Raw genomic sequence first — 25,519 nt, forward strand, 5'->3', positions numbered from 1 at the left:
ATGAAAAAGTAGGTCCTTGATAAGTTGCTTTTTTTTTTTTAATTGTATGTGATTTTATTTTGTAATTTACTTCTTGTTTCACATGTCAATGTGACTGAGTGTTTTTGAAATAAAGCATATTGTATTGTATTGTATTGATAGTTTATAATGAAAGGAATATTCAGGAATATCATTTGAACATAGACATATATAATGGTATTGATACTTAACAGAATATAGGGTAAAGGATTTTTTTAAATGAGCAAGCATTATAGCAAAGTTTCCAGGGAACAAAGAATGAAAAAATATGCATCTGCAGAAAACAGGCAGATGATAAAGAGGTACTTTCCTCTTGTTAAATTCAGCTAAAAAGGCAGTTTAATTTATTAAAATTGAAATCCTTAAAAACAGACGAAATCAAACGTTAGACTTAAACCAAAGGAAAGATTAAAAGCTACTGTATTTTCTAGGAATGTCATAGACATTCTAGGAAAATCATACTTTTAGCAAGGTTTAATAGCTAACTAAGCCTCCCACGTTGTTTATAGTTCCGTTGTGTGGACAAAATTGATTTTGCATCCGAAAAAACCCATTTTTCTAACTATTTGTTTCAATTTCGTCTGGCGATGATACACTGTATAAATTGATGCTGACCAGCATTTTTCTTTCTCGTACATTTTTTTTGGTTTATAGAAGTTTATGCACGGAATATAGAAATGCTAATATAAAATATAATAACTGATTGCCTACACAAGTTAAAGGTGCACTCGACACTTCCTGTGGACCGTTACAAAAGTTACCAAGACACAGTGTTACACAGACGAGATGTTCGTTGTAGTAGGCACACCGAGAGGAATTGTTTGGTGCAATCCCTTGAAGTCTGTCTATTTGAGAATATGAGAAGGAATGTCCATTACTGCAATCTCGAATGTAACTCGCAAACGAATCTGAAAATAAAAATTAGTCAATTGAAAAAACTGATTGATTGAAAAGTTATTGTTTACGTCTAGCGGCAAATATAACAAACATATACGAATTAAAAAGTGTTTGGTTTGACCTATTCAGAGATTGAAACCTCGACCTCAATACAAAGATGGAGGCGATAATGCATTGCGTTAACAACAAACGAAACATAAGAAAAGAAAAGAAGTTATGCATTGTGTTGTTTTTTTGGTTTTTTTTATTTTTACCTTTTCTCTTGATATGTAAACCGTAACAGGCTCTGCATGCTCTTCGACGATGTATTTTTTTTAGCCTGTTTAACATTTTTTCATTCGCGCGTCATTCGTAAATCATTTGAAGACGAAATGCCCTTTTGACCTTCAAATTCCTGGTATCTCTGGGGTTTATATCTATATATCTTTGACCAAAAAGTTTGATTCCAATTTTTAATAAAAGCTATGGGTTTTCAGAATACATCCATTTATGCGCGTGTCCAAAGACAGGAGTCGTTAATCTTTGATAGTCTTTTATATTATTTATTATTCTGGTTCATTTTCGGATTTGCATGAATGTGAATACCATTTACACTGATATATTACAAATGTTTGTGTAGTGGTCAGCGTAACCCTGACTCAGAGTGTAATGAAACCCACGAATCTTTGAAATCCTAGCACAAAAAGCTGATACTAAAAAAATCTAAAATTAATGGGCTAAATATATACGTGTTTCTCGTTTCTCGTTTTGTTTATATAGATTAGACCGTTGGTTTTCCCGTTTGAATGGTTTTACACTAGTAATTTTGGGGCCCTTTATAGCTTGTTGTTCGGTGTGAACCAAGGCTCCGTGTTGAAGGCCGTACTTTAACCTATAATGGTTTACTTTTTAAATTGTTATTTGGATGGAGAGTTGTCTCATTGGCACTCACACCACATCTTCCTATATCTAAATATCACCAACAAAATTCATATGATGCACAAGAACTGTGCAAAACGTTATTGGTCTCCTACCTATACTTTTGAAGTGTTTTCGTTTTAATCTTGATAACGGACAGACGGACAAGATAAAACAAAAAACGGCTCTCACTAGAAATGGAATAGAAATAGATTTTAAATACTTACATTTAGTTGTAATTTTCTCTATCATGCAATAACTTTCATTTTCAGAACAATTTTTAACAAAACCTTTCATATGTAATTTGCTGTCTATCAACATGTGTTTATCCTCTGCGCATGATTTATCATTCTGGTTACTCAAAGAACAGGCATAACAAGTGAGACAACCTGCAGAAAGAAAGATGCGAATTTCTGAGTCCGGAGTTGATTCATAATTACAATCTTGCATGTACCTAAACAATCAGTTCCTTTAACTGATGTGTAAATCAAAGTTGAAAATCATTCGAACTTGGACATTAACACAAACAACACATACAAAAGCAACACACATATATATACTAGATTATGGAGTGTGTGTCCGAGCGAGAACTGCTCTAGTTCGTTACTTTAGAAATATTTATCAAAAAGTAGTATTTCAATATTCAGCCCCATTCTACTATTTAGTCAGCCATCAGTCCTACCCTGATATACACTATCTTTTTCGGGTAATTTATACTGATAGCGTTTGACATTTTCAGCCGAACAAAAAAAATTATCAATTTTACATAACTTTAATTATTGTATGCTGGTTCATATTCTGGACGCCAATCTTTGCTCCTTTATTATGTAATTCACTAACAAAACAATTATGAAGCTTAGAAACGGAAAAATACTAAAAACTAAACTTGTTCAAAGGGTATCTACACGTCTCAATCTTCAAAATCGGTAATCTAAAAATACTACCATCGCTAACATTTTTAACAATTAAAATCGTGGTTACCCTTCTATCGATAAGTGTCATGCCAAAAAATGACTTACATGTCCCCGTCTTTTCACCAACAATACGGTAAGGTCCACGTTTAATGGTCGCACATTTTCTTTAAATTTTGAAACTGATATAACTTGAAAAACAAACAGTATTTTTTATTTACTCACATGAAACAAACCGGGTTGTGGTATTCAGTACGTAGGAGAAACTGGACGATATTTATCTAAACGCACTCAAGAACATCTGTATCGTTTTAAAAGACCAAATAAATTCAAAAGTATCATTTACCAACACCTTAAGAAGCACAACCATCCGTTTAAATATTTAGCAGTTCAACCTTTAGAAGTAGTAAATAAGCAGCCTGGTGAATCGCATTCAAAGTTTGTACGATCACGGAAAATAATTGAATTAAATTGGATTAAAAAATTACAGACAGTTTACCCTCTCGGTCTAAATGATAATATCATGGGAATTGGTAATATATCTAGAACCAATTCCGTTAACATTTTGGATATAGTTTCTAAAACTGTTCGTAAAAACCGTTCTCACGGTCGTAGAACAAATCGCAATCAAAGAAAATTTCGGGCCAATCATACCAATATTTCGGACCTAATTTCTATTTCAAAAAACAACGGCAGACATTATCTGTTAACAAAACTCTGTTCGTTACCGATTAATAAGTTAAATAAAATTTTGGAGGATTGCAACACAATTTCATATAGCAGTCCTAAGTATGAAATTGTTCAAATTATTATGGCATATTGTTATTCTAAATTATTTCCCAAAATTGATCGCCCTGAAGATCATAAAAAACATTTTATTAAAATTAAGTATGTCAATAAAGGCTTTGATTTTGTAAATATTGCCGGTATATTTAACGACCATTCTGTTAAATAACAAATTCCGGGTTATTTTGACAATACTGAGCTACCTCTTATTTGTTATATTTACAAGAAATCTACCCGGAAATTTGTGTTTAATTATAGTCAATTGTGTAAAGATGTTAATATCAGTGAAAATACACCTACTTCATGTAATTGCAGTAATTCCGCATATATTTATGGACCCATTTCCCATGTTATAACAGGAGATCTTAACATCGTTCAAGACCGAGAGTTAAAATCATTCCTCAGTAAATGACCTAAATATCGTCCCCCGTCAATTATTAATTGGAATGAGTGTCGTAATATCATCCACGACTCACTCCATACTTACTGTATGAAATGGATAAAACGGGAAAAAGCTAACAAAAAACCTTTGGACTCTTTTTTAATTCAGTAATGAAGATAGTTGATATACGTATTCAACATTTTAAAGAACATTTTACTATTAACAATAACCACAATAAACCTATTTATCGTATCAAACATAAACTAAAAGAACTAGCCAAGGAATTTGTTTTTGTCCCGGCCGATAAAGCTGCTAATAATATTATTATTGTTTGACGTAAATTTTACATTGAGGTTCTGAAAAAGGAAATCACCAATTCACCAACATTCCAACTGACTCCATTTTCAGAAAACGAAATCTGTAACAAACATAAACTTTTAGCCACCGCTTTACAAGCAGAGCTAAATACAATGAAAGTCCCAACTATGTATTGGCTTCCAAAGCTACACAAAACCCCTTACAAATATAGATTTATTTCGTCTTCAAGCCATTGTTCAACTACTAAATTGTCTATTCTTCTTACCAGCACACTTGGTACAATTAAAAACCTTATTATAAATTGTTCAAATAAGGCCTTCGAAAATAGTGGAATAAATCACTTTTGGAGTGTCAAGAACTCGTTGGAAGTACTTGATAAATTGCATGCTTATATTGGTGATTTTGAATCTGTTAAAAGTTTTGATTTTTCTACCCTGTATACCACATTGCCTCACATTCTCATTAAGAAAAAATTCACACACCTAATTAAATGGGCATTCAAAAAATCATAATGTGAATATATATGTTCAAACTCTTTTAGGTCATTTTTTAGTAGCAATAAACAAAAAAACTATGTTAATTGGACATGCTTTGATACTATATATGCCCTTGAATTTTTACTAGATAACATTTTTGTTCGCTTTGGGGATTCCGTATATCGTCAGATTATCGGAATTCCAATGGGAACTAACTGTGCACCACTTATTGCGGACCTCTTTTTGTATTGTTACGAGTTACAATTTATGACAAAAATAAGCAAAGACCTATAAAAACAACATTTGATAAACAAATTTAATAATACCTTTAGATATTTGGATGATATTTTGGCTCTGAATAATGACGACTTCAGTATGTATATTAATGAAATTTATCCTGCTGAACTTACTTTAAATAAAGCAAATACTAATAATGACCACTGCCCTTTCCTCGATCTTGATATCTATATCACTAACGGAAAGCTGAATACTAAAATTTATGATAAAAGGGATGATTTTTCATTTCCTATCGTTAATTATCCGTTTTTAGATGGTGACGTTCCCGTGTCACCATCTTACGGTGTTTATATATCTCAACTTGTACGATTCGCTCGTGTTTGTAACAATGTTTTAGATTTTAACGAGAGAAATTTATGTATTACTGAAAAATTATTACACCAGGGTTTTCGATATCACAAACTAGTCAAAACTTTTACTAAATTTCATCATCGGTATAAAGACATCATTCGTAAATATAGCTCAACATGCAGACTTTTTATACGTTCAGGTATTTCACATCCAATTTTTTATGGAAATATTCTTTATAAAGCACAAAGGTGTCAGTATTCACCTCAGAAACTTACAAAACCTTTAAATAGACTGATTAAGAAGGGATATAATTACGATACTGTTGTCAAGTCATTAAAGATTGCATATTTTGGCGTTAATATTGAGTCACTGATAAGGTCTTTGCGTCGGAACTAAAGACATTTATTCTAAAAACAGTTGTTGGCATGACACGGGTTATGTTCTTCTCATATATGTTATGATGGTATAATACTAAACCCCTAACGGGAAGAATTGTGCCTGAGGTTCATATGATGAAATCATAATCTTTCAGTCAGTTTAATTGAAGTCTGGAGCTGGCATGTCAGTTAACTGCTAGTAGTCTGTTGTTATTTATGTATTATTGTCATTTTGTTTATTTTCTTTGGTTACATCTTTTGACATCAGACTCGGACTTCTCTTGAACTGAATTTTAATGTACGTATTGTTATGCGTTTATTTTTCTACATTGGTTAGAGGTATAGGGGGAGGGTTGAGATCTCACAAACATGTTTAACCCCGCCGCATTTTTGCGCCTGTCCCAAGTCAGGAGCCTCTGGCCTTTGTTAGTCTTGTATTATTTTTATATTAGTTTCTTGTGTACAATTTGAAAATTAGTATGGCGTTCATTATCACTGAACTAGTATATATTTGTTTAGGGGCCAGCTGAAGGACGCCTCCGGGTGCGGGAATTTCTCGCTACATTGAAGACCTGTTGGTGACCTTCTGCTGTTGTTTTTTATTTTGGTCGGGTTGTTGTCTCTTTGACACATTCCCCATTTCCATTCTCAATTTTATATATATATATGAAACATGACACATACACAATCAACAGATACATATAAAACATGACAAATACATATAAAACATGATACATACATATAAACTATGACACATTCACACATACTTATAATACATGTCACATTCACACAAACTTATAAAACATGAAACATTCACACGAAACACATACTTATAAAACATGACACATACAAACGCAACACATACATTTAAAACATGACACATTCACACATACGTATAAAATATGACACATTTACACGCAACACATTCTTTTAAAGCATGAAACATACACACGCAACACATACTTATAAAACATGACACATACACACTCAACACATGCATATAAAACATGACTCATACACAGGCAATCATTACATATAAAACATGACAAATACACAAGCAATCCATATATATTAAACATGACAAATACACCCGCCCTCCATACATATAAAACATGAAAAATACACACGCAATCCATACATATAAAGCATGACAAATACACACGCAATCCATATATACAAAACATGACAAATACACACACAATCAATACATATAAAACATGACAAATACACGCAATTCATACATATAAAACATGACAAATACACACGCAATCCATACATATAAAACATGACAAATACACACGCAATTCATACATATAAAACATGACAAATGCACACGCAATCCATACATATAAAACATGACAAATACACACGCCCTCCATACATATAAAAAATGAAAAACACACACGCCCTCCATACATATAAAAAATGAAAAACACACACGCAATCCATACATATAAATCATGACAAATACACTTGCAATCCATACATACATGTATAAAACATGACAGATGCACACGCAATCCATACATATAAAACATGACACATACATACTAAGGAAATACTGATTTATACATTTAGATCATTCAAAATTTATTTATATTTGCATTGGAAATAAAAAAAGAAAAAGAAATAAGAATATATGCGATACGTTGTCGAGATTTTCAGATTTTCATTGTTTAGCTCTAGAACTGTAAAATATAGAAAAAAGAAGCACGAATGGCTTAAGTGAAACCAATTTTCCTTTGACTTTTTGAAATTGAATAACAATATTTGGCATCAAATTTCATGTAATTCATAAAATGTCTATTTCAGAAGATACGCGTTTCCAAACTTTTAAGGAAAAACTCAAAACCGTAGATGCTGGTGTCTGAAACTAATTATATATCCGTGTGACAAAATGAAATTGCCTGTGTCTAGTATAATTTCCCTCTGATGCTTATTTAAAATAAACATATACGTTACAAATTAAAAAAAAAAGTAAAACAAATATGACAACTAATTCTATTTGATTCAAATAAGAGATCCAAAAATGTATTCCCAGAACTATTTTTTCATAATTTTGTTTTTTTTCATTTTTAGACAACATAGAAGCATATCATATTTCTGAGAGAAAACATTCACGTAGCTTATTTGAAATGAAAATCCACCAATAAAATTGAAAGTTTTTAAAAAAGGATTTGTATAGAATATAAAAAGTATTGGTGTAAAGATATATACCAAAAGAGAAAGACAGAAGAGAGAAAAATAAAAACGTATAATGTTATAGGGACATCAATAGTAATAAAATAATTATTAAAAAAAAATAATAAAAAAAATACGTTACCTGCTGATGAAACAAATGAGAACAAAAGTAAAACTATCAATACAAATTGAAAACCAGCCATATCCAAAATGTGTAACAGAATCCAAATTTTCGAAATTATTCCATATTTCCAATCGCACCAATGTTACAAACCGCTAGACATTTAATTTAATTTATGAAATTGATTCCCGACTTTCAAATTACATATTTTAATTGTTAAACTGTTTATTTGTAAGTTAATATAACCTTTTAACCGACAAGATTATGGTGATATATCCTTTGAAGATATTATTTGCCTACGCATCTTCAAATGTTGATAAATATTGATAATAATCTAGACAAGTTTGTGTTTCTAACAACCAAGTTACCGCCCTTGTCAATAGAGCGACGCCTTCTGACGAGAAAAGGTGTTATACCTGTAAAACACATACATTGTATGTATTATATATATTAAAAGAGTGTTCAACTACACCCAAAATAAGTAAACAAATACCCACCATCAGTATCAGTGTAAAGGTTGTAGAGGTTTTTTTCAATCGTTTCCTTCCCTCTCCCTTCGCAAGACAATTGATAATTTATTTAGGGAATTACCATAGGCCGATAACTTCAAAAAGGGGAAGGGGACAAGGTTTTTTTCTCAATTTGATGAATAAAAGTGTTCTGGTCAAACAGATGACAAAATATTTTATTCTGAATCCCGATTTTCCCGGTTATGATATTTTTTCCTAAAAACAATTCTGATCAAGCAGACGACAAAAAAAAATCTGAATCCAGTTCTGAGTCCAGATTTTCCACATACAATGTACCATTTAAAGTGTTAGATATTGAAAAAAAATTATTTGAAAACCTAAATAAAAAATGTTCGCACTTCGCGCGATTTCTTTTCGGACATACAAAAACCAAACCCCTACTCCTTTGGAATAACATGGTTGCTCCTTTAACATTCTTACTTTGAACGGACGCAGTTTGCACATTATACATCAAACATAAACAAACAGACAAAATCTGATACCTTTGATAGTTTTCTTTGTTCTGTGTTGTTGAAAAGGAAGAAATTGTGTTCACAATATTCGACGGATGTGATGATCCTTTCATTTCTGTACTTGTTAATAAACTCGTCATAGATACCAGTATTGAAATTTTATATTTACGACAGACGCGCGTTTCGTCGGCTACAAAAGACTCATCAGTACCGCTTGAATAAAAAAATGTAAAAAAGGCCAAATAAAGTACAAAGTTGAAGAGCATTGAGGACCAACAATTCCTTAAAGTTTTTCCCAAAAGCAAAAGCAAAAGCTACTACAGCTAAGTAGGTCTTAAATGTGTGTCATCGCCCTCACATTTTAAGTACAGATTGATTCTACGCACTTTAACAGAAACTTGAAGATAACATTTGTGGGTAAAACTTTCTTTTAAAATAAAAAAAACAACATTCCAAAGTAAACTTTTAGAATCTCATTTATTTTCCTACGCAATTACAAAGTAGACGAACACATTTGAGTAACAAGAAAATTTAAGTCATTACAATATTTGTTTAGGAATTTTTATAATTTTTATTTGATATAATTTATCATTAAAGTACAAATCTACTTGTTTTCTTCACGCAATAACAAGAAGCTAATAGTTCTGATCTACCACACGTACGACTCTCGTTTTATTGAATATATCAAGAAACATCGTACTACAATTTCTTATGTTTTCAATCAACATTACATTTAGGAGAGGGGTTTAATTTGTTATGCTGGAAACCATAAATACATTTGAACTAGTCTTAACAAGAAAAACACGTTAATGAATAAAAGTTGAAACTATTTGAACGAAAGAAAATGTACAAGTTTAAGTACCCAAAAAGGGCATCTAGAGGTCACGTTACAGTTTTTGTCGAACCTCCGACTTCTATCGCAGAAAGCGCGACATAGGGATACTGATCCGGTGGCGGCATTGGTGTTGGCCAACCTCTAAAAAGCTTTATATTTTAGAAGGTGGAAGACCATGATGCTTCATACTTTGTTTATAGAATTAAGATGTCTTATGTGACGAAGTTTCTGTCTGTGACGTGTCACATGTCCATTGCCCTTGACCCCATTTTCATGGTTCAGTGACTACTAAAAAAAAGTTTGTTTTGATGTTAATTTATTTTTTTATCATGCGAAAGGATAACTGTATTTAGTATGTGCGTACTTGAAAGTTCGTCATACCCGTCAGACAGTTTTCATTTGACCTCGACCTCATTTCATGAATCGTCGAAGTTTCATGGTCATTTCCATATATCAGATACTATATAAGCAATATGTCTACTATATGTGGTGTATTAAATGCTTGCAATGTGTTTATTTCCAACTTGCAGGTGTCATCAGACCTTGACCTCATTTGCATGGACCAAAGGTCTTTATTTTAATATTGTGTTGTATGGTCAGTCTCGCAAGTTTGATTTGATCTTGACCCTATTTTCACGGTCCATTGCTCAGTGTGAAGTTTTTTGTCTTGGTCTGTTTTTCTTAAACTTTAAGCAAATGGTCAACTAGATTTGTTGCATGCAATGTTTGTACGGTATATATGTCTGTCAGACAGGTACCATCTGACCTTGAACTCATTTTATGTCTCATTGGTCAATGTTGTCATGATTAAGTTTGATTCTTCGATACTATAAGCAATAGGTCAACTATATTTAATGCATAGATTAATTGTAAGGAGTACATGTCTGTCTGGTAAGATTCATTTGACCTTTACCTCATTTTCACGGGTCATTGGTCAATGTTTAGTTTTCTTAGAAACTATAAGCAATAGGTCAACTATATTTGGAATATTGAATGGTTGTAAGGTGTACATTAATTTTTCATCTGCACAAAAGTAGAGCTCAAACTGTTTAGTATATTAAAATAAATGTAGTTTGCTGTGTTCTTTAAATTTGGCATAAAAAATATCGACATTACCCTAACCCCACTATAGTTAGGTTAGGGCCAAATGATAAGTACAAAAAAACAAGACAACCAACAGCACATAAGGGTCTTGATAAGCTCTACAAAATAGAAAATAGAGTACCAAATTAAAGACTGCCATAATGAGCCTCGCAGTCGGTCCAGATAGCCAAAAGTTTAAGAGGTACAGCATGTGACCCGAGATAACAGTTATTTCTTAGTCCAATTTTTAAGTCTATATATTAAAAGGAAAAATCGCACCGACTCTATCTCAAAATGATTTTTACGGTGTAATTGTACTACTTAGATAATTCAACCAGATAGAACTCAAAATATGGATAACTGTTTTGAAGATGGTCATTAATTCAGTTTGACAGCTTCGGACATACTCATGATTAAACTTAAAGATATATTACAAATTGATAAACCCAATCTTTATAATCATATAAAAGATAAACATCTTTTACAGTTTAACCTGACGATTAATTTTTAGAATCAATTATTTCTTTAGGTAAATATTTTAACATAAGAGGGGTGGACACGTGGTTGTTAATTTAAAAAATCAAGCTTTTTGTCATTTTTTCACGATGCCTACTTTCCCCCTTGTCTTTCCCTTTTCATACCCTACGTTTTACCACTATATCCCAAATACCCATTTGTTTTATCCCCTACATTCTAAATCCCCGCTATTTGAACCCTGTTTATCAAACATCATTACAAAGACGTGTGTTGTCCGCCTCACACAAGTAAACCGAGAATAAAAAGTCATGTGTATCTTATCTTGATGACTTCACATGTATCCTTAAATGGAGAAATAATATCTCTAATATGCAGTCTAGCTAAAATTATATAGCCTACGCCTTAATTATATTTTCAATATTCGTATAACCCTTCCACTTCCAGACTACCTGTTGGTGACTTTCTGCTGTTGTCATTTCTATGGTCGGGTTGTTGTCTCTTTGACACATTCCCCATTTCCATTCTCATTTTTATTGTTTCTAAATAAGATCAGCATTTTCTTACAAACAGTAAATATTGACAGAAAAATGAATTTATAGACGAGAAGACGAGTGACACGAAGTACTCATTTCATAAACATACCCACCCCCCGCCCCCGGCACAAACCGCACTCCACTTTTCCTCAATATCCCATCTTTTCAGTGATCTGCAGTTGCGTATCACCAGTGTAGCAAAACATGTACAAATATATTTTTTTTCAAAAAGAATTTTATTATATTCGTTTACCTTTAAAATGGGTTAATGCCCTAGATCTCTGCTTTAAATTGGACTAGGCCATATAGTTTACCTTTCTTATATTTAAATGTTTATTTATATTATAACTAAAAGTAAATGGACCAACAATTTAAGCTGCAGTTATTCCTCTTCTGTCTAATTTTTCGTTTCGCCATTAGATTGTTTCTATTTTCATATCACTTCTTCACAACCATCGTGAAGCAATTGGACATTGACATCATTTACTTCCTAACTTCCTAAGTTCCCAATAACAACGGCGGTTTATTTTGACTCAAGCAGCGGGAAGGGGGGGGGGGGGGGGAGGTGTTACATGGCGTACGGTATAGTTTTGCGTTTTCTGGAATTACGCCCCCTTAAAAATAAAATTCTATATAGGTCAAATTTTCGAAATTTCCCTTTACCTGATGCAGACTATTCGTACACTTTACATCTCTCAATTTGAGAATCGACTAAGCTCTCCGTCAATTTAATCATTTGTTCATTCAAAGGGATGTTCATATTTATCTAGAAATATGCTTTAGATAATGATAGGAAAGTTTTAAATATCAGTAGCAATAGGTTTTCTCTCCAGTTCCGCAAAAAAATCGAAAGTTTCCTTTGACCGATGCAGACGCTACGCACAAATTATACTCCTCTGAATTCGATATTCGACTTAGCTCTCCATCAAGTCGCAATAGGTTTTCTCTCCAGTTCTGTAAACATTTTTCGAATTTTCCTATGACCGATGCAGAAGATTCGCACACATTACACCCCTCAATTCGATAACCGACTAAGCTCTCCATCATAGTATTTATATTTAATGATTATTTCTTTATTAAAAACATGCTTTAAATATTGATAGAAAGGTTTCAAATATCAGTCGCAATATGTTTCTCTCCAGTTCAATTTACTTATCATTTAATTTATTAGAACCATGAGTTTCCCCTTCACCATTGACTAGACCAATCTGTATATAATGAAACAATCGTTCCCAACCCAGGAGATATTTTGTGTGTGTGAAAGGGGGGGGGGTGTTGGTTTTTCTAACAATTTGTCCCATCAATTTGTATTGATCGTCCAAAAAAAGTTCCGACCCCCGAAACCACCTTCCCTTAAAGATGCCACTAGGTGGACACGAAGTCTGGAAATGAGTTGGAGTTAGATTGAAGGGAATTGAAAGTGAAGCGGTGGCAAGAAAAGTAAAAAGGGAAAAATATGTCTTAGGTTTTCTGCAATTACTTTACCCAGGACAGATTTACAGTTTGTTAGAAAGAAGTACATTTAACTCTCAACGAAACTTGAAAAAAAAATAATAATTCATAGTCCAGCCAATCTAGCATAAATTTGACCCTAACCTAAAAGTAATTGCAACAGAAGATTTTTAAGTTTTAATCTTTAGCATTATACCCCAAATATACACAGAAAAAAGTCCCATAAAATCTAACTTGAGGAAAACTAAAAATATCACCATTTAAAATTCCTATGGAGATTTGCATTGAAAAGGGAAATAACTCTGGCAAAAAAGGCAGAAATATCAATAAAAATTGATACAAAATTATAACTTTACCGCTTCTATTAATCAGAATGTATTGATTCTTGATTTTTTAGCGGTCTTTAAAGTATAACAAACAACTCTAAAGGTGTTTTCATATATTTTCCCAATCTATTATCTGGATTTCGTAATTTATTAGTTGACCATTTATTGAATTTTTCAACATGTCAAGGTAAAGAATCTCAAATTTAATAAAAATAGTTAAGCATGTATTCTTCTTTTTGTGGTTTAAAGTTTCTTAAGATAAGTAAGTTGCTGAAAAAATATAATATACAGATATAAACAATACCAAATTTTCACATTATTTTTTCAAAATGGTTACAAAGCTTCAAATTTACAATTTCTTTAATGAAAAATGTACGAAAAAAATAAAACTACCCATAACACTTCGGTTTTGTACATTTCATGAGCAGAAGATTATATAATTTAGTCAAATACAAACTGAAAACCCCATCAAAGTATCATACTATACATAAATTTCAAGAAAAACAACAAAAAACTGACCAAAAAAGACTATTTTTTGCAAGAGTTATCTCCCCTCCCAATGTTAATTTCCATAGGAAATTTTAAATGCTGATTATGAGTTTTCCTCAAGTTAGATTGTATGGGACTTTTTTCTGTGTATATATAGGGCATAATACTATAGATTAGAAGTAAAACATTTTCTGTTGCAATTAGTTTGAGGTTAAATCTTAGTTTGACTGGACTATCAGGATTTCAGCTTGATCTATTTTAAAAAGTCGTTGTTTAGGCCATTAAACAGGACGAGTTATGATATACCGTTGTCTGACCGTCTGTCTGTCGTCAACATGCCGTACAATAATTACAACCTGTGTTTTTGAACAGGACGAATTATGGTATACCGTTGTCTGACCGTCTGTCTGTCGTCAACATGTCGTACAATAACTACAACCTGTGTTTTAGACGGGACGAATTAAAGTATACAATTGTCTGACCGTTTGTATGTCGTAAGCATGTAGTACATTAACTGCAACCTGCTTTCACGATTTCCCATTAAACTTTGGTGAATTGTTAATATCTATGGATGTAAGCTCCCTCTCGATTTTTAGACATTTCATATTTAACGTTTTCGATCATAAAGGTGGTTTATAGATTTCAGAAAATCAATAACATGTTATTGAACTATAAATCCAATTGATCTTATTACCGTCCTTTTGTTTTGAAGTAAAATTGAAACAGTTACAGTACTTCTCTTAAAGCCCAGAAACCATCTTTATACGAAGCCGTACATGTACCTTAAATACCACGAATCCCTGATACATGATCAAAATATAAAGTAAGCACTGCAATTATTAGTGGAAAAGAATTATTTACTCTGATAACCTATTATATCTGTATATTTGCTCTAAATATGCATGAATATGTGTGACTGTACATAAAAAAATAAAAAACAATTGTATGTGTTTTTGTTATTTGATTTTGCCATGTGATTATGGACTTTCCGATTAGTTATTCCTCTAAGTTCAGTATTTTTGTGATTTTGCTTTTTTCTTATTATATATTAGGCTAAATGTGATCAAGACTTTGAAAAAAATTAATGCTAATTCACATTTACAATTTTTTGATATAGGATGTCACCATTATCTTATTCTCAGTGAATTATTTCAAATAAAAAGCCAAAAAGGAGTAGAAACATAAATTGGTGTTCAGTAAGCGGTCCTTTATCTACGCCTTGTTTTTCTTTTTTTAAAGACAGCAACTTGTTAAAAAAATATACCTTCATTCCTACAAATCATAACAACTGTCATATTCCTGACTTGGTACAGGCATATTGACAACGATGTGTGAACAACATAGACAAAAACGAACTATCATCTTGTTGCAGCGATAGATTTCGAAACTACATACTCTGGCTAAGCTTTTTCAAAGAGATGTCATTTGGTGAAAGATCCTCTGAAAATTTCGTGCCATTCATGCATAGAACTCATGTGATAGACAGTTACTTTCTTTATCATAGTCAACAGTAATTTTAATTGACAAGACCAAAAAGTGTGTTTCATTCGGTTATGAAGCAGAAAACCAGTACTTGGACCTTTTGATCGGTACGTATAAAAACCGTTCAGGGCCTAAACATGTACTCAGATCATGTACTAAATGTTTTGGTGAGCGCTGAGGGTATGCATTAGACAGATTTTTTAATTTTGTACCTAAAAACTTTCGCTTTGATAGAATTAAACCAATATTATTAGAAGTTATTCAAATTTTTTATCGGCACGGCGCGCGCTTTTATTTGGAACGCGTCATGCATGACCAATGATCTTATTCCATACCAATCATCATGTTTATTATGGCGTTCGATCTTTTAAAAATAATTAGGTGATATAAACACATACCAGTAAACCAAAAACACAAAAAAATGCTTCCTGAAACATTATAAAGATACATTAATGGAAAGAATGTTGAATACTTTTTTTGTTTTCTTTGTCATAATTGAAGCCAACTGAGAAATTTAAGAAATCTTGGACTATTATACTTATTGTCCCAGAAGAAATCTCCACGTGCACACAGACACAGTGAGAATTTTACATTCAATTTACTTCATTTGAAAACGTTTAACTTATATATATATAGGACTTATTCATAGAAAAATGTGGCGTCCGTTTGAACAGAATTTGTCTACCTTCTTGGATTGCCGAAATTCTAAATCACAACGAAATTTTTCGCAAAGATCCCCGGAATAACATAAAATACAAGTTTTGTTCTTCTGTTTTTTATGCCCTGAGTGCACTCACAAAATCATGAGCAGTGTTTAGACGTACCCCTTATGATGGACAATGGACATAATGATTTCTATTACTTCCATTGATTTTAAATATGTAGTAAGTTTCATTGCATCATTGTACTATGGTAAAATTTGTGAATTCTTGTATTTCATTTTTATGTTTCTTTATTACATATTTGTTTGTTTATATAGTGATAAATAATTACTACTATACCCCTCTCTTTTGACATGTTTTTTACGTATTATGTCTCTTTGTTTTGTTCACACATCATTTTCAATGTAATGGAATTTTATGCGACTGTCATACGGTTGTCATACAAGTGAGAGGTTTGGCTAGTTAAAAAACCAGGTTGAATCCACTATTTTCTACATAAGAAAATGTGTGTACCAATTCAGGAGTATGAAAGTTGTTATCCATTCGTTTTGATGGGCTTAAGCGTTTAATTTTGCCATTTGATTAAGGAATTTCCGATTTGAATATTCCTTGGAGTTCGGTATTTTTATGATTTTACTTTTTATATGCTATAGGGCAGTAACATAAAATCATTTTTTTTTAAAATATAATATACATTTGTGTTAGTTATATGATGTTACGCACAGAATATAGAAAAACAAATGTAAAATATAATAACTGTATGCTGAAAAATGTGAGAGGTGCACTCGACACTTCCTGTGGACCATTACAAAAGTTACCAAGACACAATGTTACACAGACGTTATGCTCGTTGTAGTAGGCACACCGAGAGGAATTGTTTGGGGAAATATCTTTGAGTCTGTCTATCTTAGAATAGGAGAAGGAATGTCCATTACTGCAATCTCTAATGTAACTGGCAAACGAATCTGCAAAGAAAAAAAACACAAGAAATTTTGTCAATGGAGAAACTGGTTTGTAACGTAATGATTGGTTGACGTTTAACGTCTACGAATTGAAAAAAAAGAAATCAATTGACCCATCCAGGAAGCACCACCATCTCGATTCTGAAATTGAGGTGATTATGCTTCTGAGAGTGATCAGAAAACTTAATAAAAGGAACATTGATAAAAGAAAAACCCCATTGTTACTAGTATTAGAAAAAGAAACGAAAATACAGGAAATAAATTATACATTGTTCTTTAAACTCTTTTTATGTTTATTTACTAAATATCGCTTATATCATTCAAAATTATTAAACCGACGATGGACAATGAGAGACGATAGGACCAGAACCTATGACTCACTAAACTTACTACTTCAGATTAATTTTGAAGTATGTAATTCAAATATCTCTTTACCATCTTCACAAATAATACCATGTCATAGTGATATGAGGGAATAGATGGTAGGTACTGACGTTGTTTAATATCTTTATTACGTGATTTAGTCCACTGTTTGTCCTTGTATTTATTTTTAACCTTTACTTGTAATCCATTCTTGATTATAATAAACCGGTGGCGTGGATCGGTACTTACATTTCTTGCCTTTAATTATTGTGCTAAGGATAATTTTGAGTTTTTGTATTCTATTTTACATATATACTTTGTTTATGTACTTCGACTATATGCTATTTTTTTAAATAGTTATTTGGTTTATAGTGATTACGATTACAACACAGTGCTGACTGATGTAACCGTTTTTTTTAATATTATTACATATTAGATCTTTTTGCTTTGCTCACGTTGTTTTAAATATAATTGATTTCTATATTATGCGACTATCATACAAGAGAGGGTTTATCTAGCTACACACCGTGTACAATGAGCTTGAAGTATAAACAAAAGTTAAACAAAAATTGCAAAGACGATTTATGAAAAAAATCCTTTAGGAATTTTTTGTCCTCATTGCTCTTCAGTTTCGTACCATATTTGGCCTTTTCACCCCTTTTTAATCCAGCTTCACTAATGAGTCATTTTGAAGACGAAACACGTGTCTGGCGCAAACACAAAATTTGGATTATTTATTAACAACAACGGCGTTTGTGTTGACATAAACTATCAAGATTTTTCCCGTCTGCCGCAAATACAAAACTTCAATCCTGGTATCTATGTTGAGTTTATTGATCGCTCTCTAAAAGCTTTTTGTGATTGATCGATTGATTGATTGATTGTTTTTTGCTTAAAGGACAGTGGCAAAATTGGCATGCATATTCAAAACCCAAACATTTTAAAATCAAGGATGTAAAAGACCTATAGCCATGTGAACCCCCTTTTAATCCAAAAGGGACATAAACATTTCCAAATTCGTCTTAGCTTTTTTTTGTTTGAGGACGTTGGAACTACATATTTTTTAAAACAGATTCTGAACTACTCAACAGAAAATTTAAAAAATGATTGTTAAAAATCATACCACTGAGTTGATAATACCCTCATGGACTAACAGTTCACCCGCAGTCGTATCAACCAAGAGTTAAAAAAATAAAAGTAACACTTTGTTTATTTTCGTGCGAACAGAGCTATTGAAAAAGAACCAACATCTTCTATTCGGATGGTACAATCTAATAATGATAGTTACTCAGCAGTCTGCAGACCCATTTGTTCATGAAGTATTGATATGACTGCAATGTGCACGGCCGTTTACCTCATATAACCACACGATCCTTGCTCAAGACGAAAATAGAAAGAAGTCAGAAAATATTAAAACCAATATGAACAAAATTAGAAGGCATGTGGTCTAGTCTTGTAAGGTAAAACAAAGAAACATATTTCAAATACTTACATTTAGTTGTGATTTTCTCTATCATGCAATAACTTTCATTTTTAGAACAATTTTTAACAAAACCTTTCATGTGTAATTTGCTGTCTATCAGGTATCTGTTATCCTCTACACATGTTTGGTCTTTCTCGTTACTCATAGAACAAGCATAGCAAGTCAGACAACCTACAGAAAGAAAGATGCACATCAAAGAAATTACCGTCTTTGCTAAATTATTTAAAACATTGATATCTAACTGAATTTCAAACCAAAGTTTGAAATATTTAAAACTATGACAGTAACAATGTGATAAATAGCTACTAAAGGGATTCATGATATATACATTTACACGAACCAAAATCAACAAGTCAAGATGTATGTTTACATTTAAAAGATGAAGAAAACAAAAAAATATCTTCAATAGTTAACAAGAATTTCAGATTTTCATCGTTTGTTATTATGTTTAACCAGGACAAATTCCGTATGTGCCTACATCATACCCGGAGCCTTTGATAAAGTGTTGTACTTTGTTTTTGTACATTATATTTGTATGTCTTTCATTGTTTTATACATACATCAGGTCGTTAGCTGTCTTGTTTTACGTTTGTCATTTCGGAGTCTTTATAGCGACATAGGTTTCGCTGGTTGTTGAATGCCCTACTCTGTACCTCATTTTGTTAACTTCTATGTTATTTGGTTTCTGGTAAAGCATTGTCTTATTTTCAGTTTATCACGAAAGTAGAGAGGACGTATGTTTTCTGATCTATGCGTTCGTTCGTCCGTTCATATGTTAGTTCTTTCGTCTGTCCAACTTCCGGGTAAAAATTGTGGTCGAGGTAAATAATGACGAAGTTGAAGTTCAATCAACTTGAAACTTAGTACAAAGGTTTCCTATGATATGATCGTTTTGATTTTAATGTCAAATAAGAGTTTCCACCTCAATATCACGGTCTACTGAACATAAAAAAATATAGTGCGAGTGGAGCATCTGTGTGCTGCTATGGACACATTCTTGATTCTAAGTAAGAAAAATAAGCGTCAGGAATTTCACCGGATCTAATCTTACGACAACTATGTTGATTTGAATAAAAAATAGCTTGGCACCAATTCTTATCTTCGATGCATCATGAAATATATGAGATAAAAGAAAAACTAAGGATTGGCTCCTCAGAAACAGATGAAATAGAGTGTACTTCAACTGCATGCGCTGCTGAAACTTTTGTATACAAAATGCGCATCTGGCGTACACGATTAATCCTGGTGCTTCTATTATGAGTTTATTTGCACTAGGTTAGGATATAAACTAAGAATAAACTACTTGCTTATTAGTCTAAAACTATAACAAATATGATAAACACGGTAAATTATATTTGATTCAAAATAAAAATCCAAAGTAACATTCGTAGAACTACATGTATGTTGTCATTATTTTGTTTCTATTATTTCAGACAGCATGTAAACTTATTTGAAATTAAAATTCTCCTTTAAAATTGAAAGACAATTGGATTTGTGTAGTATTTAAAACGTTTGGTTTTAGGAAATTTCAAAAGACGAAGACTAAAGGAAATTGTGTAAACAGGGGTGAACCGTGATTAATGAAATAATTACTAAAAATAAATATTACCTGCAGATGAAATAAATGCAAACAAAAGTATAACTCTCAATACAAATTGAAAATCAACCATAATTAAAAAATGAAACAGAATCCAAACAGTCGAAATAATTCTAAATTTCTAATAACTTTAGTATGACAAACCTGTAGACATCCAATGAAAAGATATGTTTTACCTACACGTGACATCATCTAATGTAACAGTTTAAAAATATCAATTAAGACAAGTTTAAGTTTCCAACTATGTTACGTCCTTGTCGATACAGTGACACATTCTGACGTGAAAATGTGTAATATCAATAGTTAGTTTCTAAAGAGATACACCCGAAATAAGAAAACAAAGATGCATCATTAGTATCTATGTGAAATGGTGACTAACCCTCGTCAGATTTGTTTGGTTTTTTAATCTCTTAAATGACACGTCTTAGAGCTTGATACTCGTCATTCCCGAGACAACTAATTGAACCATTTACCGTCATTTACGTTTACCACAAGGAAACGCACGATTTTCTTTCACATTGTTTACGGTTTTGATGAGACAAGACAAGACAAGACAAATACTTTATTAGAGTCTCACCTCAAAATTGACATACATTTATACATTTATAAAATTACAGTAATATTTAAAACAACATGAGCCACTCTAAAAAGAGTTATGAGAGACTATAAAATTTCTACAAAACACATTATTATCTACAATTATATAAAATACCTTTTCTTTTTAATAATACATCATAGCAGATTTTGGCTAAAAAGTAACACACATTTTCATCAGTGAATAAAAATTTGAATTTATCATCATCAGACAAATTAACAAAATCACAATTAAAAGAGCTAGCATGTCTAAATAAAATAGCTCGCAAATCTGCATATACTGGGCAGTTAATTAACACATGTTTCTCATCTTCAATAAAGTTATTTTTCTTACATTGCTCATTAAAACATAATCTATTGTCAACCATAATGCCTTCATATCGGCCAGTTTCTATTCTCAGAGGTGCAACACCACATCTAAATTTAGCATATGCACTCTTATATTTTCCAGGCATATTAACACATAAATATTTTTCTCTATTAAAACATTGCTTAAACATTCTATACGTTCGCAATTTACTTCTTTCATTGTACATTAAGTCAGAGTACCACTTCTCTTTATATCTACAAAAATTTTCCTTTTCAATTTGTTTAATTGTATTTTTATCAATAGAAAAATCAGTATTACATAAAAACTCCATATCCATTTCTTTAAATTTCACATTGACTCTATAATTCCAATTTTTAAATTTACTATTACAGCATCTATTGCCCCATAAGAAAACCTTTTTATTAACTCTACAATGAGACATTTTAGTAAGTCTCGACCATAATCTAAAAATACATGTCCACTGAGATATAATACTGGGCATCCAACCCATATCTCCATATAAGGCTAAGTTAGGGGTGTATTTACCCACACCCATAAAAAATCTCATTGCTCTATTTTTTACAGCATTAATACAAGAAAAATCCTGGTGACCCCAAATTGAGGCACCGTATTCAATTACAGACATAACAAGTGTATCAAAAAGTTTTGTAAATGTATCAAATTGAAAACCTCCATTAGCTTTACATTTAGCTATTAATAAACCTAATGACCTACTTGCAGATTTAGCTACTGCCTTAGCCATACAATTGTAGTCTAAAAATTCTGACAACAGTAAACCTAGATAAGTATAACTAGGAACAATTTCCATATCATTATTATTAAGTACAAAAGTAAAATTTGTCTTTGGTATAGACTTAGTTCTGAAATGTACAATTTTTGATTTCTCTAGAGTTACAACTAAATCATTTTTACAACACCATATATTTAAAGTATCCAACATTTTTTGTAAATCTTTCTCATTTTCTGTTATAAATACAAGATCATCTGCATAATGCATGATGTGTGTCCATGGTAAATAAATTGATGAAAACAAATTTTCGCTATCATTTGAAAAAATAGCTATTTTCATCTAAGTTCGGAGAACACAATTTTTTCAATAGTTGATGAGGTATATTTTTTAATTGATCATACCAGAAAATAAATTATCCCCAGAGTAAGAAACTGTAATATTTCAGCTCTAAAATGAGTTAAACTTTATGAAAATCCATTGACAAGTTGAGGAGAAATTAATTTTAAAAGACAATTGGTTAAAGAAAAGTCTGACTGTAGTGCTACCTTAAATAGGTTGTCTATGCTCCCTTTGGATATTTTCAAAAGATGAGATGATGTCGTAAATATGCAGACTGCATCTAAAAGTTAAGTATTATGTATTCTAATTCAAAGCCTGGTTTGCTTTGTGAGTTTTTACATCCCCACCCTTTTTAAACATTATATTGTAAAAAGTAAAAACACAAAAATACTGAACTCAGAGGAAAATTCAAAAATGAAAATCAAAATCAAAAGGCAAAATCAAGAGTCCAAACACATCAAACGAATGGATAACAACGTATTTGAAGTATTATAGATTGATTCGTACAATTACAGAAACATTTACTACTTGGAAATTTCTTTTGGCAGAAAACCATCTTTTAGAAAAGGCAACATTCAATAGTAAAATGTTAGATTATTAATCATTTGCGTACGCCATTGTTAAGTGGACGAATAATGAGAAACAGGAAAATTGAAGTCATTACAATGTTTATCCAAGAATTTTATAAAAAAAAAAAAAACACACATCTACTTGTTTTACTTAGTACTCATAACAGGAAGCCAATATTTTTTGATGTAATGCACGTACGACGGTCATATCTTTGGTGCATGTATATCAAGTAACATCGTGTTTTTTTCTTCTTTTTAAGTTGCATCAACATTACATTTAGGAAAAGATTGTTATCCTGAATGCCTTAGATACAAATGAATTAGTTGTTAGAACTAGTCATCGAACTAGAAAAACACCCTAATTAATTAAATAACAAACTATTTAAGTAATATTAAAGATTATGTTGTACATCAAATTCAACAGCCAACACATTTAATCTAAAATAGGCATCTCAAGGTCACCTTCCAGTTTTTAACGATATAACCCTGGATTACTTCCTTCAAACTATAATTGCTTATGGGGTACATATACTTATAAAAAAGAAGATGTGGTATGATTGCCAATGAGACAACTATCTACAAAAGACTAAACTGACACAAACATTAATAACTATAGGCCACCGTACGGCCTTCAACAATTAGCAAAGCCCATACCGCATAGTCAGATATAAAAGACCCCGATAAGACAATGTAAAACAATTCAAATGAGAAAACTAACGGCCTTATTTATGTTGTTTTAAACACCAATCAATTAAGTTTTGTCCATTTTACGCATCCCAAAGGAATTTCATAAACGATAGTTTCTGACCAATCGAAACAAATCGCAGCCTCTGAAAGGATACATGGACACTTTCGTGGATATCTTTCTCATTTGAAGTCATACCACATATCCTATTTGTATATAGACCATGTTGGTTTGTCCAGTTATAAACTCCACAGCAAAGACGGACTTACCCGCATGTATCATCGGAATCTACACAATGACAAAACGGTAAAACACAAAAAGTTGGAACTATACGGTACACTCTCGTACAGAACACAGGATTGTAGCCATTGGCTAGCAACGATGAGGGCCTTGTTACAGTTTACAGAATAGAGAATAAACGACAAATTTTACAGAATAAAAGCTCAATCATAAAAGAAGTCAAAACACATAAAGAAAAAAAAGAATATAGCATAATGAGGTCTTAAAGTATAAAGAATAGAGAATAATAGGGGAGATTTTATGAATAAGAGAGAAAAAAATATTTAATTAAAGAAAAAACAGTGGAGATACCCTTCATCGTTAATGAATTCAGAACAATTAAGTATTAAGAAAGTTTCTGGTCAAAGTGTCTGGCGTAATACGATAAACTAGTAACTTCACATTTCCATCTTTTAATTGCTGTTGTATTTTTTCTTTCCGGTAGACGGGAGATAATCCAATATCAATTATGATACTTGCGGAAAATGCAGTACTAAATTATAATCCTGGTACTTTGATAACTACTTGTCAATTGATCTGGTCAATACGTTCATACAAATCAAATTACTTATCGAACAGCGGTATACTACTGTTGCCTTTATTTATCCTCCAGTGCGTGTATACACCTCGAATAATGGTATACCAACTGACCAGTCCATTAAAGTTACATTATTTTGCTAATCTTTTGATATAGTCTAGATAAGGTATATTAATTCGATTGATTAATTGAATGGTTGATTGTTGTTTATGCAACTTTGAAACATTTACGCTATTTCATGGCGGTGGAGAAGGCAAGAACGCCGACTGGAAACCACAGACTATCTGCCGGGAAACAGACAAACATAGACAATTTAATACAAAGATTGCAGTCAGGTGCACCTGATATGTGAGGATTTCGAACTCACAACATCAGTGTTGACAGCCAGGGTAGGGCAGTAGATATGGGTATACGAGAAGTGATTTAGAAATGATAGTAACAAAAAAATATTTGCAGATTTCTATCCCTCGTAAAATTTTCTTCTGATGAGGTATAATCTGAAACTAAACCTCATGGTAATAAATAAGCTGATCATAGATACCAGGATTGAAATTTTATATTTGCGCCAGACGCGCGTTTCGTATCACAAGACTCATCAGTGACGCTATCATAAACACATGTTGAAAAGCCAAATAAATTACGGAGTTGAAGAGTATAGAGGACCAAAAATTCCTAAAAGTTTTTTCCAATTACAGCTAAGATAATCTATAACTGAGGTAGAAAAGCCTTAGTATTTGAAAAATTTAGTTTGTAAACAGTTTATTTATAATTATGAC

The 25,519-nt window shown here is 31.9% G+C and overlaps 1 protein-coding gene across 1 annotated transcript; it reads right to left on the reverse strand.

Annotated features, from left to right (window-relative positions):
* Positions 1–666: 666 nt before the first annotated feature.
* On the reverse strand, positions 667–8,216 carry LOC134692607 (uncharacterized). The gene is made up of 3 exons (XM_063553066.1): positions 7,974–8,216; positions 2,040–2,201; positions 667–926 (listed from the first exon to the last, which is right to left on the reverse strand). The coding sequence occupies exons 1-3, from the start codon at positions 8,032–8,034 to the stop codon at positions 667–669; spliced, it is 483 nt and encodes a 160-aa protein (XP_063409136.1). The 5' UTR covers positions 8,035–8,216.
* Positions 8,217–25,519: the final 17,303 nt, after the last annotated feature.

Source organism: Mytilus trossulus, chromosome 12 (assembly GCF_036588685.1).
Source record: "Mytilus trossulus isolate FHL-02 chromosome 12, PNRI_Mtr1.1.1.hap1, whole genome shotgun sequence".
NCBI classification, from domain to species: Eukaryota; Metazoa; Mollusca; class Bivalvia; order Mytilida; family Mytilidae; genus Mytilus; species Mytilus trossulus.

Excerpts from the sequence above, each read along its gene's own strand:
- LOC134692607 (XM_063553066.1), bottom strand. The coding sequence starts at position 8,034 with ATGGCTGGTTTTCAATTTGTATTGATAGTTTTACTTTTGTTCTCATTT. Across the intron at positions 2,202-7,973 it reads CTCATTTGTTTCATCAGCAG|GTTGTCTCACTTGTTATGCC; the intron begins GTAACGTATTTT and ends TTCTTTCTGCAG. Across the intron at positions 927-2,039 it reads AGAGAAAATTACAACTAAAT|ATTCGTTTGCGAGTTACATT; the intron begins GTAAGTATTTAA and ends TTTTATTTTCAG.